The sequence below is a fragment of the Paralichthys olivaceus genome, chromosome 15, assembly GCF_024713975.1.
Source record: "Paralichthys olivaceus isolate ysfri-2021 chromosome 15, ASM2471397v2, whole genome shotgun sequence".
Classification (NCBI taxonomy): Eukaryota; Metazoa; Chordata; class Actinopteri; order Pleuronectiformes; family Paralichthyidae; genus Paralichthys; species Paralichthys olivaceus.
The window spans coordinates 9,385,711-9,401,788 of NC_091107.1; the positions used below are offsets into that span (position 1 = coordinate 9,385,711).

The 16,078-nt window shown below is 40.6% G+C and overlaps 1 protein-coding gene across 17 annotated transcripts in view; it reads right to left on the minus strand.

The window, feature by feature from the left end:
• The window catches only part of tcf7 (transcription factor 7), a 61,293-nt gene that overhangs the window by 15,046 nt on the left and 30,169 nt on the right, over positions 1–16,078 (minus strand). For all 17 annotated transcript variants that reach the window (XM_069510023.1, XM_020097202.2, XM_069510021.1 and 14 more), the window contains 2 exons: positions 9,182–9,308; positions 1,791–1,878 (listed from right to left, as the gene is read on the minus strand). In XM_069510023.1, coding sequence (XP_069366124.1) covers positions 1,791–1,878; positions 9,182–9,308 — 215 coding nt within the window. The remainder of the gene's footprint in view (positions 1–1,790; positions 1,879–9,181; positions 9,309–16,078) is intronic.

Genomic DNA, 16,078 nt, shown 5'->3' on the forward strand with positions numbered 1-16,078 from the left:
GATAAACTGACTGTAAATCGCAGACTTGAGAATCGTCCAGGGGCAAAACTACTCGTCCTACAGAAAAATAACAGGCGCAAACACACATGTGAGCAGACGCGCACGCAAAGTTTAAAGCCTCCGTTCCAAAGCTCCGTGACATTTGATGTAAGCCTTTAACTGCTCCTGAAGGGGATTTTGTCCAGGCACAGATACTTTAGGTTGTAATAAATGGATTTGTGTTGATCCATAAATCAACGGGAGGCTGACATTAGAAGTTCACAATCGACCAGCATGACATCGTGAGCTCACAAACGAGTCCAAAATGATGGAAACCATAAATGAAAGGACTGAATATGGAGCAGATGTGAGACGTCCCACACTGCAGAGTTTGCTGCACCACTGCTGCTGCTGCTCCGTCCCCGAGTGAAACCATCGTGAAAACCAAGACACAGGCCGAGAGGAGTTTTACTGCTATAAACCAAACACATAAGCAGAGGATAAAAAACCAAAAAAAAAACAGTTTAATATATAGTTATGAAGGTTTTGGGGAAAGACAGAATCTACCTGGAGCTTGCCAACATTTCCCAGAATTCACCACAGCTTGAAGGACTCAGCCAGTTGCATATTTAGAAGGGAAGATATTACTGCAAGTATTTGTATGAATGTGCTCACTCTTTTCTGCTGGCAACAAAGTCCAGCTTCAAATCACGTTCAGTCTCTTTACTGATTTTAGTCAGAATAAACACAGACTTATTTGTAACTAGTTAGACAAACTTTTAAGTGTTTGTAGTGACTTGGTTGATTTCGATTTTTCATTTAAACCGTCAGTTGTCCACATTCCTCGTGATTACAGCCGAGGCCGTGGGTTGAAGAGTCAAAAAACAGAGGTTCAAAGAGGTGGCTTCCATGACAACGGGGCCTTGGGTTAGCTGCTTACCAGGTGAGACAGTGATGTATGCAGCACTGATCTGGGTCAGAGATGTGTGTGTGTCTGTGTGTGTCTGTGTGTGTGTGTGTGTGTGTGTGTGTGTGGGTGTGGTTATGTAATGTTGTAAAATGACGACAATGGTGTTCCGAAAGATTAGCAGGTAAATGACTGTTATCAAAATGATAGATGATTATGTGAAGGTTAAAGGTTACATTAGTGACAGGTTAATGTTGAGAATCATGTGACAGATGAAACATGATTGTAAGGCTGCGACTAAACATTGCTTTCTTTGTTGATTCTATTCAATTTATTAAATTCATTAAAGGGTCAGAAAATGGTGACGAATTCCCATCAAGGGTTCTCAGATGTACATTAAACACTGAAGTTGTTTGTTTCCATCTAAAACACAAAGATATTCAGTTTACTATAATTAAAATAAATGAATTAAAAAAGCAGCAAATATTCAGGTTTGAGAGACTGGAACTAGTAACATGATTTTGGGGATAATAATGTTCTCGATCAATTAGTAAATGGTGAAAATGATCAATCAATCATTTCCCAATGCCAAAATGACACCTTTGAATCACTTGTGTTGTGCGACCTATGGCTGGAAATATATTCAGTTTACGATCATCAGGAACATTTTCAAATCTCCCAAAAATCTTAATAGTTGCAGAGTTTTTTTTCCCGTGTTGATGAATTGATAAGTGAAGTGACAAGTGAATACTCTCAGCTCCACAACAGACAGTGTTTTCCTTTAATGTTAGGGAATGAATGTGAGTTAGTACAAGGTCATTACAAGCACACAATGGACTTGTAAACTGTGAGTCACATCATGTATGGCTGTGTGTGTGTGTGAGTGTGTGAAAAAGAGACTCACCAGCCCATGGAGGGAGTGATCTGGCCAACACCGCCTGGAGGAAGGGAGTAGTACCCTGAGAGGTCCTGGGACTGGTGCCTGTGAACGCCTGGAGGAGACACACACACAAACAGAGATACACACACACAAGGTCAGGTAATTGGCCCCTGGCTCTGGCCCCGACTCAGCTGGGCTATTAGTACTATTAGTTGTCTGGGAACTTGGTATTAAACACAAAGATGCTCTTTAAACAGGTCACACACTCCCATTCTCATCCTGTAACACTGTGTGTCTGTGTGTGTGTGTGTGTGCGTGTGTGTGTGTGTGTGTTACACTGTTTGTGAGTGTGGATGAGACCCTCCGCTGGGAGCTGATGTCACTGGTTGGTTCCCCTAGTTTATTTTACACAAGTGAGGGGCCGTGGTAAAAGCCACATTTAACAAACACGAAGCAGAGACACACACGCATACACACACACACACAAACATGAACGCACAAACAAACATTCCTCATCTCTACTTTTAGCAAAAATGTTTTCCAACAAAAGAAACACAGACAGCTCGACTCTGTGCCCTCACACAGTAAATACACAGTCTCCCTCTTTGTGCCCTTCAAAGGAAGTCATTTGTCAACAGGCAGCACCTAGCACTTAGCGTGGCCCGGCAGCTAACCTGTGTTTGCAGCACAGGAATGCTGCAGATGACTGTAATTTGGCCGTGGCTCCGGGCCTGTTTCAGGACCCCGAGCCGCTATAAATCTGGACGACAGGAATGCGAGTGAGTCAGTACCCCTATCTCGCCACTCCGATCCTTCCTCCCCTCCCTCCGTCTGTCCCGCCACACCCTTCCTTCCCCTCTCCTCTCCCTCTGTCATCCCTTCTTACTGCCCTCCACCCCACACCTTTTTTACCTTTGACCTCTCTTTTCCCTCCATCCTGTACCTCTCCCTCCTTCATTACAGACCTCAGATCTTTCGGTTCCTTTTCCATAATCCTTTAATCTGTCCCCAAAATATATCGACCCACCTGAATTACCTTTATGCTCACTCACTCATTTGTCCTCCTCTTCTACTCCATCTCACCTGGCTTACTTCTATTCCCCCTTTTTGTCAATTTGACAGGATGCTATGTTGTCCTGTTCACTTTCAGTCATCGATATTTTACTGGTTTTATTTAACATTTTATCACTGAGGATGGTCCAAAGAACTACAAATTAAAATTAAAATTATTTTAAAATAAAAATGTATTGATTGAAATCTGCTTACAACAAGAATTTAATGGTTTTCTATCCAGTAAAGATTTTACCTTTAACTTTGGAAAGTGGACGACACATTAAGTTAAAGTGGTCTGTCCAATGTTATGCAGGAAATAAATGTCATTTCATTTTCTACCATAACTTTTATTGTGGACGATGTGCATAGACTGATTTCACGTATGAAACTTATAAATGATCCAGTTGTCGGAGGAAAGCCTGCAGGAGAAAACTAAGCCCTTAATCAAGTGAATTTAAAGATATGCAATAGTTCTGTTAGCGTAAACAGAATTTCTTTTGATTTTTTTCTTCTTCTCTTTTTCTTCTTTCTACATGTTTCGTATATGTACTACAGAACAAGATGTAAGTGTTTGCAAATTTGGGTTGTCTAAAAATCCCAAGAAGGAATGGGCCAATCGCACCGGCATGAAACGGAAATAAAAATTAAAAAAATACGTTTGAATATGTACAAGTGACTTATCAAAGCCAAAATGACCACAAACATGTTCATGAGGCAAACATAACCAGATGAGGTTTTCAGTGAAATATACTGCACACATGTGATGGATGGGCTCTGAGAGGCTGAAGGGACTTTTGTTTCCTGCTGTAACATCTTCCCGTCACAGGTTTGCATGTGGCACATTAGATCAGGGAGGAGTTTTCTCAGCAGCATCGATCATATACATAGAGAGAGAATTATATCATGGTGAATTCCACTCATTGTTAACCCTCAGGCTGCGTTCAGACATAACACAAGTCCTCATTCAGTTCCATGAGAGATGAGTGTTGTTGCAGCAAATGAACAAACACACAAACATTAAAAAAAAAAAAAAAAAAAAGCAGAGAAAGAGACTTTTGAACCTGATTCAACAGTGTCGCAGCTTGGTGCTTCATCATTTGGCAACGCATGAATTCATCCAATCAAAGGAGTCTATAGAGCCAAGAAGTGGGCGGAGTTCTTAAATCTCCCCATAAACAACGTGGATGTGACTCACAGTTGGAGAACTTCTACAACTTGGAGGAACATGAAACTGTGCGGGTTAAATAATCACAACCAGGGGATGAATGACCAAGTCATAAAATATCTTACTCTTTGATGAAAAACAAGTCAAAGGTACAAGACTCCACCAACATGTACCTATAATGGATAATGAAAGCTGCAGATTTCATGTTTGAATTAAAAAAACCAAAACAACTCTCTGCATCTTAGATAAATGAATCAATTAATTAATAAAACACTTATGGCATCATCATATCATTATGGCTTTATTCTCATATATAATTCTCTATCACTCTGAGTCTTCTCTGTAGCAATGGCATCTGAAGTCTGTGGGTCTTGAAGTATTTTTTAACCATGTGTCAAACCAAGCTAACAAGAAATAAATAAATCTGATAGTGGCTACTTTAAACCCATAGAATTTTTTTTTTGTGAGTTAGGGAAAACATGCAATTCTATTTTACTGACAGAGAACAGAGAAGAACAGATAACAGAGAAAAACCTTTGTTGCCATGCCAACTTATCAGAGCTGTACAGTTCTGCGTCAGAGAGGAATTCTAAAAAGCTGGTACATCAGCATTTAATCTGAACTTTATCTTTTCATCAGTTTCCTGTACCATCTCATTCTACATGTAATATTTGATTGTGTTGCCTAAGGGCTACTGGACCATGCCTTAAGGCAAGTATAGTTTCTGTCTATTAATATTTGTATAGTTTTTAAGTGAGCAAATATTTTTTATGATTAAAATCCGATGCACTTTAAAAGACTGCTCAATTTAAATGTTTATAGTGATAAAAAATAAGAATAAATAAAACATTTCATTTCATGCCGTTTATTGTTATATCATAAATAAACACGAATAATTAAAATAGAACCTATTTTAATCTATATCCATAATAGATATAGAATGCTAAGAATAATGATGAAACAGTGCATTAGGAACACTTAAAGTTAAAATTTGTTGGGATATATTGAGATGGTAAACTGAAACAAATGTATATCTAGTATCGAAACACAAATCTTAAACATCGAATTTACGCATTTTAATCAAGCTGTCAGTCTATGACACATCAACGTGATGGAAACGTGACGTTCATTTCTGTAAGTCACGTTCTTGCTTCAGCTTATTATTGTCGCTGTTTGCTGTTGGGAAACGAGAAGGGGGAAATTAGTCGCAGTAATGGGGCAGTTTTCTTTGGAATGCCCCTTTGAAAGCGGCCGTCTAATAACAACTACGGCGACTATCTCACGGTCTCAACGTCTCAAGGAAAAGAAAAATACTTCAAAGGGGAAACCATTTGAGTCAGACCTGCTCAGCGTGAGCTTGCTATCAGAACGTGTGAGAGTTAAACCGAGAGTTGAGGAGCTGAAAATAGTATTCCTGCACTGATCATGTATTTTGGTGGTTATAACCACTGAGAGTGAAAGCGCTGCAGCATCTTAGCCTTCAAATGACTTGACAGTCCGTCTGTGTGATGTACATTAAGGATCCCAAGACCAGAAGAAACTATGCACTGTTTTGTTACAGTAAGGACAGTAAGAGCGCTGACAAATTTCACTCAGGTACAGGAATAGTTACTTTGTTTAAGAGCAAACATCAAAAGTCAAAGTAATAGCGAAAGTATTTTTTTTACATTGAAAAGTTACACATAAGAAAAGCAATGTCTAATATGACTCTTGATTTCTGTTTTATTATTCATCACATTTCATTTCTCTTTTCTGGTTGAGTGACTCACACTCATTAATTCAAAACTGTAAAAGGAAACATAACACAAACACATAGAGCAATGCAGGACCTTAATGTCAGATTTTAGTCATGATTAAAACAATTTTCTATTTTATACTCCAAATGTAACTTACTCTGTACCGGTAAAGTGTTTTTTTTTGCCTGTTTATATATTTTTGCCTTTAAGATAAAGTGACAGAACAGAAAACTAAATAAATATGAAAAAAAGTATGGAAAATTACTTATTATTAATTTAAACAAGTTAAGTTTAGAAATAAAGTTCAGGTAAAAACAAGACTTTTGATACTGGTGATTATTTCCAACAGCAGGGGGATGTATGTGGGTATGACTTAGTGACAACAGTGCGGCTCACTGCTGTGTTTTTTTCAATAGTTTCTGGGAAACTATAAAGCTGTGCGGTACAGATGAATTATGATTTGGATATATACAAAACCTGTTTTGTTCTTTTCATGGGATCTAGTGACAATAACATAGAATACCAAGATATATTGTAAAAATTAATAAAGAATAAAGCACTGACCATCTTTTTTTATCACATATAATATCATCAGGCCATATAAGACACATGGCAGCTAACAGTAAGCAGACATGTTTCACTTCTGCTTCTCTCAATCTGTAGTTGATGTTTTATTGTCCGAACCAACAGTCATATCTGAAAAACAGTCAGAGCTGCTTGGCGGTGCTCGATCAACCGGGAACAGCTTGACTTTTGAATCACATGTTGAATGTGGTGTTATGTCTTACAATAAAAACACCAAACTGAACTTGCTGGGTTGCACATCAGAAACAAGGCGACAGGAGGACGCCACCACAGCTTCAGTCTTAGATTAATCATTATTACATTTTCTATATATAATATTTTTTAATATATTTGTATTTTCTACAGCTGTATTTTGTGTAAGAAAGTCTATAAATAAATTCTAATATAAATATTTACCTTTGTACAACACTCCACACCACTGTCCTGCTCTGCGCTGTCATCTGATGTAACAGTCACAGGCTGTGATCTAACTAGTGCGGTTCCACGACAAACAGAGATGAAATTATAAATATATATTAACAAACTCCCTGGTTACCATGGAAACTGGCGTGGTAGAATCCCTGTCATCGAGTCTCCTACTTTAAGTCTTTAAGTGAGTCGATGACGCAAAGCGGGGCTTAGGTGTGACAGAGTCTGCACCTCCACTGTCATGTTCTGCTCTGCAGCTAAATTTAGAAGAAAATCTTTATTTGTGTACAAATACTTAATTTTCCCACTTTGCTGAGTCACTATGATGTTTCTGAGGAAAAGGAGATACTGTTATAAGAGGAAGATTTCTGAATGTGTTTGATACATCAGGAGCAACATAGTACTATAAGTACATATATTATAAATAGATATAGCAGTGATACGTAACACAAATAGACTTTTTTTGTTTTCACAATAACGGAAACTAAAAAGGAACATCTGTGAGTCAGGTTCAACATAATTCACCTCTATTGAAGGAGCATTCCCCCCATGAGTTTTTGTAACAGTAGAAACCTAAGGAACAGGAGACGTTCAGAGAAGATATTGACACTTCATCAGTTTAACTCTGTGCTTGTGTAAAACTATTCTGAATGGCCTGCAACTAAATAGACTGAACACTAGGACTGCTTTCAAGAGACCAGTATTATATCGTAATAAATCGAAATCCAAGCACTAAGATCATCCTCTGCAAACTTCAACTTCACTTGTATCCTCTGAATTTCTATCAGCGGGTACAAAACCATGTTGACCCCCAGAGTTAACATCAGTGACGATGATGATCAGTTTAAAGACAGAGGAAAAGATAGTTGTGCCAAAAATGACATCACTGATGAGGTAACCCCTACCTGTGAAGAGCTGCCGAATGATGTAAGGAGTGAGGTAAGATGGCGTGTGTTTGTGTGTGTGTGTGTGTGTGTGTGTGTAAAGCGGAAATGTAGTCAGAATTCAGGTGAGCTGATGTGAGAAAGGTTATATGCTGGAGCCAGGTGTTAGCAGAGTATATATATATATCTGTGTGTGTGTGTGTGTGTGTAGGGGGGGTAGAAGCAGGTGGCTCAGTCTGTCATTAAGAGCTGAGTCACTTTGCCATGGACACACACACACGCACACACACACACACACACACACCCCACACACAGACACACACAGTCTAGACAAGACAAGGAGAGTGTGTTTGTATGAAAAGGGGGATTTCCAGACAGAGCATTGCCTGAGGTCGGACTCTGATATCAAATCAAAGTTGAGAAACCCCTTTTGTTCATCTCCTGTTGCTCTTCTTTTTTTTAAAATCTCGACATCTTTACTCCCATTTTCTACATTTTCGAATAAAAATCATCATCATCACTGTCAAAAATCCAAACTGATGACCTCATTCACTCAGAAACGTAAAGTTTTTATTGCAGCAGCTCCTGAAGAAAATCCAGGAAGTGAAAGAGGACAGACGAGTTTCACCTCATCATATCGGGGTGTCAGCTGTATAACACTGAGTTACCTTTTACTGTTGAGTTGCTACATGCAACGAAATGTACTGTGCAACCAAAAACCAGTCAACCTACAAAACATCAGTCCTCTGGTGCTCATAAACATATTCAACAAATGAATCAATAAGCGTCCAGATGAGGGATCTTTCTCTAGAGCAAAAGTTCCAGACACACAGATGGACACTGTCACCCGTCTAGCCCCGCCTCCTGCAGGACATAGATCCAGCAGCGTTTAAACAACGGCTTGTGTTTGTTTGTGACTTCAAAACAGAGAACTGTGTGTGTTTGTGTGTGCAGTGTTCGCTAAGGAGAACCTTGTGTGTGCTGCTGTGATGGCTTGTGCGATTGTCACGCTAATTGTTTCCACGTTTGTGTGTGTGCGTGTGTTTGTGTGCACGCGTGTGGCTGGCGGTCCCTTCAGAGGAGAAGGCCACTTCAGAGCGGCCGTGGGACTGCCACAGGCTGACGGAGCCAGCGCTGCCACTTCACTCACTGTGTGCGTGCCTAAATGTGTGTGTGTGGGGAGAAGAGATCCACATATACAGTGTGTGTGTGTGAGTGAGAGAGAATAAGCAGACGAAAGAGAGAGAGAGGATAAGAATATGAACATATTACTGCTGTTATAAGACACTCCACTGTGTTTAGTCAAAGTAGGCAATGCTTGTAGTGGTGGTGAATGTCCATGTGTGTGAGCATGTGTGCATATTTGTGTGTTAATGTGCTGTATGATGTTTCCACAGCACAAATAGGTCGCAGTGTGTGTGGGAGGAAATCAGAAACAATGCACCATCCGTATGGAGTGAACACCATTGAAGACGGTTGTGTGTGTCTCCATATCTGCGCCTACAGAGCAGTCATGTATTGTGAACATTAACCTATATCTATATCTATGGGTATGTGTGTGTGGGGGTGTGTGTGTGTTCTCACCTGTCTTCTGGCTCATGTCTGTGGGCAGGTGTGGGGGACTTGGGCTGAAGTGGTCGTTGCTGTAGGGCAGGAGGGACGACAGGGGGTGCATCCCGTGTGACTGCTGCACCACCGACACTTTGTTGGACTGTTTAAAGAAACACAACACAAAATTAATCTAGACAATAATCACATTTTATAGTTTTATACATTTGTCACACTGACTGAACTGTAAAGGTATGAGGTATCCCTCTTTATCATGGCGTGTATTGCTGAGCTACGAGATGCATTCAACCAAACAAAAGATTTCGAAGAAATATCTAAATTTTTTGTTTTTTCTTCTCTTTATAGAATCACTAAGGTTTCGAAACAAATGATAGACACAAACACACAAAGAAGCCAACGTCAGGGTCAGCTTTCTTTCCCTTAGCATATAGTTTGTCATGGCAAGAATGAAAAATAGATAAAAGAGAGCTGGACATTTTGAACATGGTGTGTAACAAACAGAAGGGCTGCACTTTGCTCCCAATGGTTTTCAGCAGAGAAGACGAGCAGGAGGAAGAGGAGGAGCATTTGATCGATAAAGCTTTGATCATCAAGTGTGACTGTTTTCTTTCATGCTTCTGTTTACAAATGTATTTCAATAAAACAAATGAATCTAGTTATTCAAATGCTCACAGCACGCAGGCTGACCTACAACATGTCAGAGCAGCGCGCACTGGTGAAGCTTAGCCAGCTGACCAGAGGTACACTGCATACGTTTTAAACAGGCCACACGCATCCTTTGGTGCGAATGTGACTTTGTGAGTGGGGGAATGTGTTTGAATTGATAGTGTGTGTGTGTGTGTGTGTGTGTGTGGTATTCTGCCTTTGAAAGCTTGAGATGCTGATTTCCATGTATATAAATATTTTGGATAAAAGTGTTGTTTAATAATTTATTTTATGTTGTGCACTGATATGGACAAACCTGTGTGTGTGCATGTGTGTGTAACATCAACACTACAGAGGGGAAGATCTAGTGCTACTTGCAGGGCCTCCTGCTGAGTTACAAAGTGAATACCTTATCACTTAAAGGCAGAGCTTCCACACACACATGCTCTACATTGACACAAACACACACACACACACACACACTCAACAGTGTCTTCCCTATCCATCGACATCTTTAACTCTCTCTCTGACCGCGCACACACACACACACACACACACACACACACTCTCATGTGTATGCTCCATATTCTGGAGCTGAGATCAAACTGCTAAACCGCTTTTAATGTTGAGACACATGAAAATAAAACGCACTGCTTCTTCTGTATCGGAGAGCCGGGGGTGGGAGGTGTGAGGTGTGAGGGTGGGGAGGAGGTGCGGGGGAGGAGGCAGAGTGGAGGAGGTGGTGATGGGGTTGATACCCTGAAGATGCAAAGGAATATACCAGGCATTGGACTCTAGCAATATGGACCAAAACCATTTATCTGTCCTTTTGGACTGAATGATGCTACACCATGAAAAACCAGTGTGATCGATCGGCTTCTTCGTATTTAAAACCCTTGACTGACTGTAAACACACAATTTCACAATAGCCAGGACATTTTGTTGGGAATTCCCACAGATGGGTAGTTAGCACCATAAGAATGCATGTGTAACATAAAATCTGATATCGTCCGAGTCAAAACCACAGTTTGAGCAAATAATGCTCCTGGCTGCAAAAGTCAAAACAAAAGTCAACAAATATCTAAATTGGATTTCACATCTTATCCAGGAATGAAGAAATAAACGAATGAACTGTAGCTGCAACAACATCTGTGTTCAATAATACACACAATAAAGTAGATATGAATACTATGCTCAGACAGAAAATACTTAAGTGTGATTCACTGCACTTTAATTACACCAGCTTAACACATTATACACTATGACACACACACCTATTCTGCACATATGGAGGCAACACACACACACACACACACACACACACACACACACACACATCTGTGCTGGGCTGCTCGGAGCCTTCAGAAGTAGCTGTGGCTCCGTTTCACGTGCTGAGGTTGATGTAGCCATTTTGCTGTAACATTATAGCCGCAAAATCGTCCATTTATGTTTCCTCTCTTCCTCGGGGTAATTAGTCGGCCTTGAAGTGGCTTTCGCTGCGCCTTCCTTTTTTTACACACACTCGGGGAGGCTGACTGAGAGCATTCATTTAACCCATAATTATCAACCCCTCTGTATTTACCCCCCTCACCCCACCACACACACACACACACATTTGCACACACAAAAACTTACAAATAATTACCCGAGCTGGGACAGACGAGTGTGTACATGCACGTGTGGGACACACACGCACTTGCAAAAGCTCAAATAACACTTACGGCATCTTTGAATTGGAAACACGCAGCTCTGTTTTCAGTACAAAAGAAACCAAAGGAGTTACACATATGTTCAGGTGCGCGCTGGCACTCGCACACAAACACACACACACACATTGAGGAAAATGTGCTCAACCACCCTTTAATTTGAGTAGCTTTACCCACCCTTTCGCAGGCTGACATAAATCATCAGGGAATAAGTTTGTAGTACTAATCAATAGTAAATACAGGGTTTTTAACTGTGACAGGCACAGCTTTGATTTATTTATTACTTAATAGTAAAATAAAATAAGGACTCATCAGCCAAGAGGAAACACTGGCTCTGACTCAAGGTCAATCAAAAGCTCTTGCTGAAGTGCATGATAAAACAGCCATGCCCACTTTCTGCGGTTGTCCGTCCTCTGCCGCATATCTGTAGTCACTGTTGGGTCTTAACGGAAATCTGGATTTAACATCGACGAACATCACTCTCAAGGAAGTTCTGACTGCCTGCATGGATGGTAAAAACTTTAGAGCAAAAGATCTCTGTTATTATGAGAACTGTAAAGAATTTATTTATTCTGAAACTGTGGTAGGACAAATTAAAATATGGCTGCTACAGTCTAGATAATTGATAGGAAACATTGCTTTGACATGGTGAGATAGGGCATTAGCCTCGGCGGAGGTAAGCACTCTACTGAGTGACATTGTAGTTCCTTAAGTTACTGTTGTTTTTCCAATGAAGCAGCTTCCAAGACGAGAGAAATAACTAGATTCTTTGTCTGTTGCTTTCAATATTTCACTTGAGCCCTTTTCGTCAAGCCTTGTATGTGCAGCTGCATTTTGAGATCACTGCACATACATTAATCATGTAAGCAGTGATACACATGAAGAAGCCCACTGTCAAACGCCAACTGCGGCAACTGAATAATAAATTGCCTGTTTGTTGATTACATCAAAGATATAATTACTTCAAAGATGTGATTACTTTAAAAATTCCAATTAGATTAACACCTTTTTAAGTGCGTCAGGAAATGTTGAATGTGGCCCTCAGTGTCTCTGTAGTCTCATTTCACTTGAAAGGCCTTTGATTTATCAGCATATTGTTGCAGCCTTTTATCTCCACTCTATTTGAACAGAAATCTGCTACTGAATAAAAGAGTTAATGGGATCCCAGACATCACTTGTTTGTAACGATGCCCTCCACTTTGACCCTGACACACACACACATGCACTCGTATGTTTGCATTTCACATACACATGTGTGCAAAGAAACGCAACTGCATGCTTATGAGTGCACACACACACACCTTCATTTAGAAGACCTTATGCTGATAAGACAACTGTAATGTATTCTTTAGTTTTCAGATGACACACTAAGTAGATACATCTCTTTTCATATTTGAAGCGTAAATTAAAGCGCCCTCTCTTTTGTCACCCCCCCCTGAGTGCTTTTGAGTCTAATGTCTTTAATCTTAGATGTCACGGAGATGGCAGATAGAAAAAAAAACATAACCATCACACTCTTTCTTTCAGTCGTCCTTGCACTGGTGGGGCAGGGAGAAAAAATCTCCGGACAGTTGCTGCAAATTAATGGTGCATTCATTCACCTTGGCTCTCTGCGATCTTTTAAGTGGCTGCAACCAAACTGCTTTTGCAGGAAAGAGCCTTTTTCACAAAGAGATCAGAGCGTCACAACATCATGTTTAGTCATCAAATGAATCGGGGCAGCGACGACCTTCAAAGATAAATGCAAACAACAATTTACAAAGTGTTACAGTTGCTGAATCGAAAGATAGCTATCAATTAAGTATGTGCCATTTGAGCAATAAGAAAGTAGAGGTTCTTTTTAGGGGATTATTGCTTTTCTAGAAGCCAATAAAAGACCTTTACATTAAAATTCAACAGTTTGGAGGAAGAATTATTAGGTATCTCTTGTTTTAAGCTGTTTTTCCCCATTCTTCTACGTACTTTCTTTCACACTTTCAAGTTTCTGAAGTATTCGAGGACTCAATTCAAAGTGATAATGAATGCTACATTCAAATAGTGTAAATTAAGGATATTTATAGAAAAAGCTTTGATCTTTATTGATCTTAGGCATGATAAACGGTGTCTTTCAACAACTTCAGTGGCCTGAACAAAACATCACCCCCATCATGTGCGTTGTACATGTTCACTTATGTTCGGTACATGCACAACTGCTGCACCCCACCCAAAGCATCAGGTTGACCTGCGCTGACCGTCATGACCCCCTGCTACCCATCCCACCGCAGCACTCGAGTCTCGAACAGCGAGTAGGTCTCCCAATCTGGAAGTCATTGCCTTCTCCAGCGTCAGGAGCCCGAAATGAGAGCCTCTTAGTTGGAGGTTTGGGCAACATCAAAGCCCCGACAACCATAACAACGTAGCTATGTTTAAAAAAGGGCCAAACACCCACCCCCCCCAACAAGTCCGCCCACTCCCCAATTACCAACATGCACGCACACATACACACGACTGCTCATATGCCTGCGTCAACGCATGTATGCAAGAACACGCCCAGTGTCGTGCATGCAAACACACACACACAAACACATACATACAAATACACACTCTGGCGTCCACTGCTGCCACACACCACTGGAACATCTGGGCCGTGGCCATGATGAATCAGTAACCACTGGTTGTAGCGAACAGAAAGAAATGCTTGGTGCATGTATGTATTACTACTATACAGAAACGTAATATATACAGAGAACAATGATTCCAGCTTTTTTACTCTGCTTCATGGCAGATTTTTTTCATGTCGGGCCTGAAACTCACCTACCAAATGTGATTTGTGTTTTGTTGAGTTCTTATAAGCACTGATAAGTAAATCCATATTCCTTTGGATCAAAATAGGAAAGGTGCAATCTTGTTCTTTGATTCTTAATAATCTCTCCTTCTACTTTTGGTAGTTTCACGAGTGAAGACACAAGTTCGGGTTCAGGCAACTCAAAGGTCTTTGGTTAAGTTCATGAAAAGATGATGGTTTTGGTGAAATATGGAAAAATCAATGCTGGGGGCTCTATGTGAGATTGCAAATGTCAGAGTCAGTTGCTTTGGACATTTCCCAGAACTTATCCTGGCAGCCTCCTTGTGAAAACTGGAGAAAGTCCAAGTGAGCCCATTTGAGAATACTGTATAGAATAATATTGGGCATGCTGTCATTTCTAACAAGCAATGGATGCAAAATTAGAATAAAAAAGAAAGAATACAAATATGTCAGCATGAAAAAAGACTTTGGGCAGAATTTGCTGGAGAAGACGTCAGCTTGGAAAGACAACAAGATTCGAGAGCTTTTGGTGACAAATGACGTAGATGTCAATGTGCTGTAAACAAAACACATGACTTCTGCTGAGAAATGTATACGCTACATTTTCTGGAGTTCATGTCTGAAAACGACTACAGAGAAGAGATGGGTAGGAATGGAAGTAGATTCGCTTTTCACAAATAATCTGACATTACAACTCAGGCTCAATATGATGAGAAAACATGTGAGCTCGTTATGAGAGACGCCTTTCTGCTGCGGCTGGCTCCAGGGGCAATGAATATGAATGGGTGCAAAATCAAATCCGACCAGGGCAGGGCATTTAGAAAGGAGTTATCACTCTCTTAATGAGTGGACGGAGACAGACAAGCAGGCAACTTTCTCTTCTCGGCTGCGGTTGTCGGTTTCACTCTGCAGTAATGACCTCTAATGATTGGTCCTAAAGAGAGCTAATTAATGGTGTACTTGTTTATTTCTATCAGATCTTCCACGATTAACAACTTGTTTGTGACATTTTTGGGCAATCATTTGCAACAAAAATAATGACACGGGGAGTCGGGAGGAAACGAGGCAACCACAGACGTCATAAATCCTCTCTGAGACACACTTCCTCCAGGGTTCGGTTTATTCAAACAATAGATACTACGATGACTTCAGGCCACATCCATATTTGTCTTCTCTTGTCTTGTGGGAGCCAGTTAGCAGAAGCCAAAAAAATCTAGCGGTTTGATAACAGCATTGTCAAAAAGGCACAGAGGGCTCGCCACCACAGAAAAAAGGCGTTTGTGTTTGCATTTATTCTCAGACAAGCCGGCAGGGATTGTTTTCAGAGTGAAATGTCATACTTCCACAACTGTGTTTATCTGACCTGATTTATCTGTGGGCTGGGATGAAAGTTTTACCCGATCAACATAAAGAAAAAATATAATAAAATAAATAAAAGTGACCTTTTGGTGAATCTCCTCCTACCCACTGTACTGTTTGAGGGAAGGAAACTCCAGGCCTCAGAGCTTTTCTTCTTGTCAAAGACCTCTGATGTGATTGCGATCCTATCCACAGGTGATGTGGTCCCATCTCCTGCTGAGATGACTGAGAGCATCTATCGCTCACTCATTGTGAAACCTTTCCTGTACGGCTGCAGAGGACGGCTTTCACTCACCAGCTCTGCAGACACACGAGACCATGTGCCCAAATGGGAAATGCCACCGCACACTTAAAAAACCCCTGCAGTGACAAGTTTCCTGTGAGCTAGTTTCTATTTATCACACAAATATGGCCACC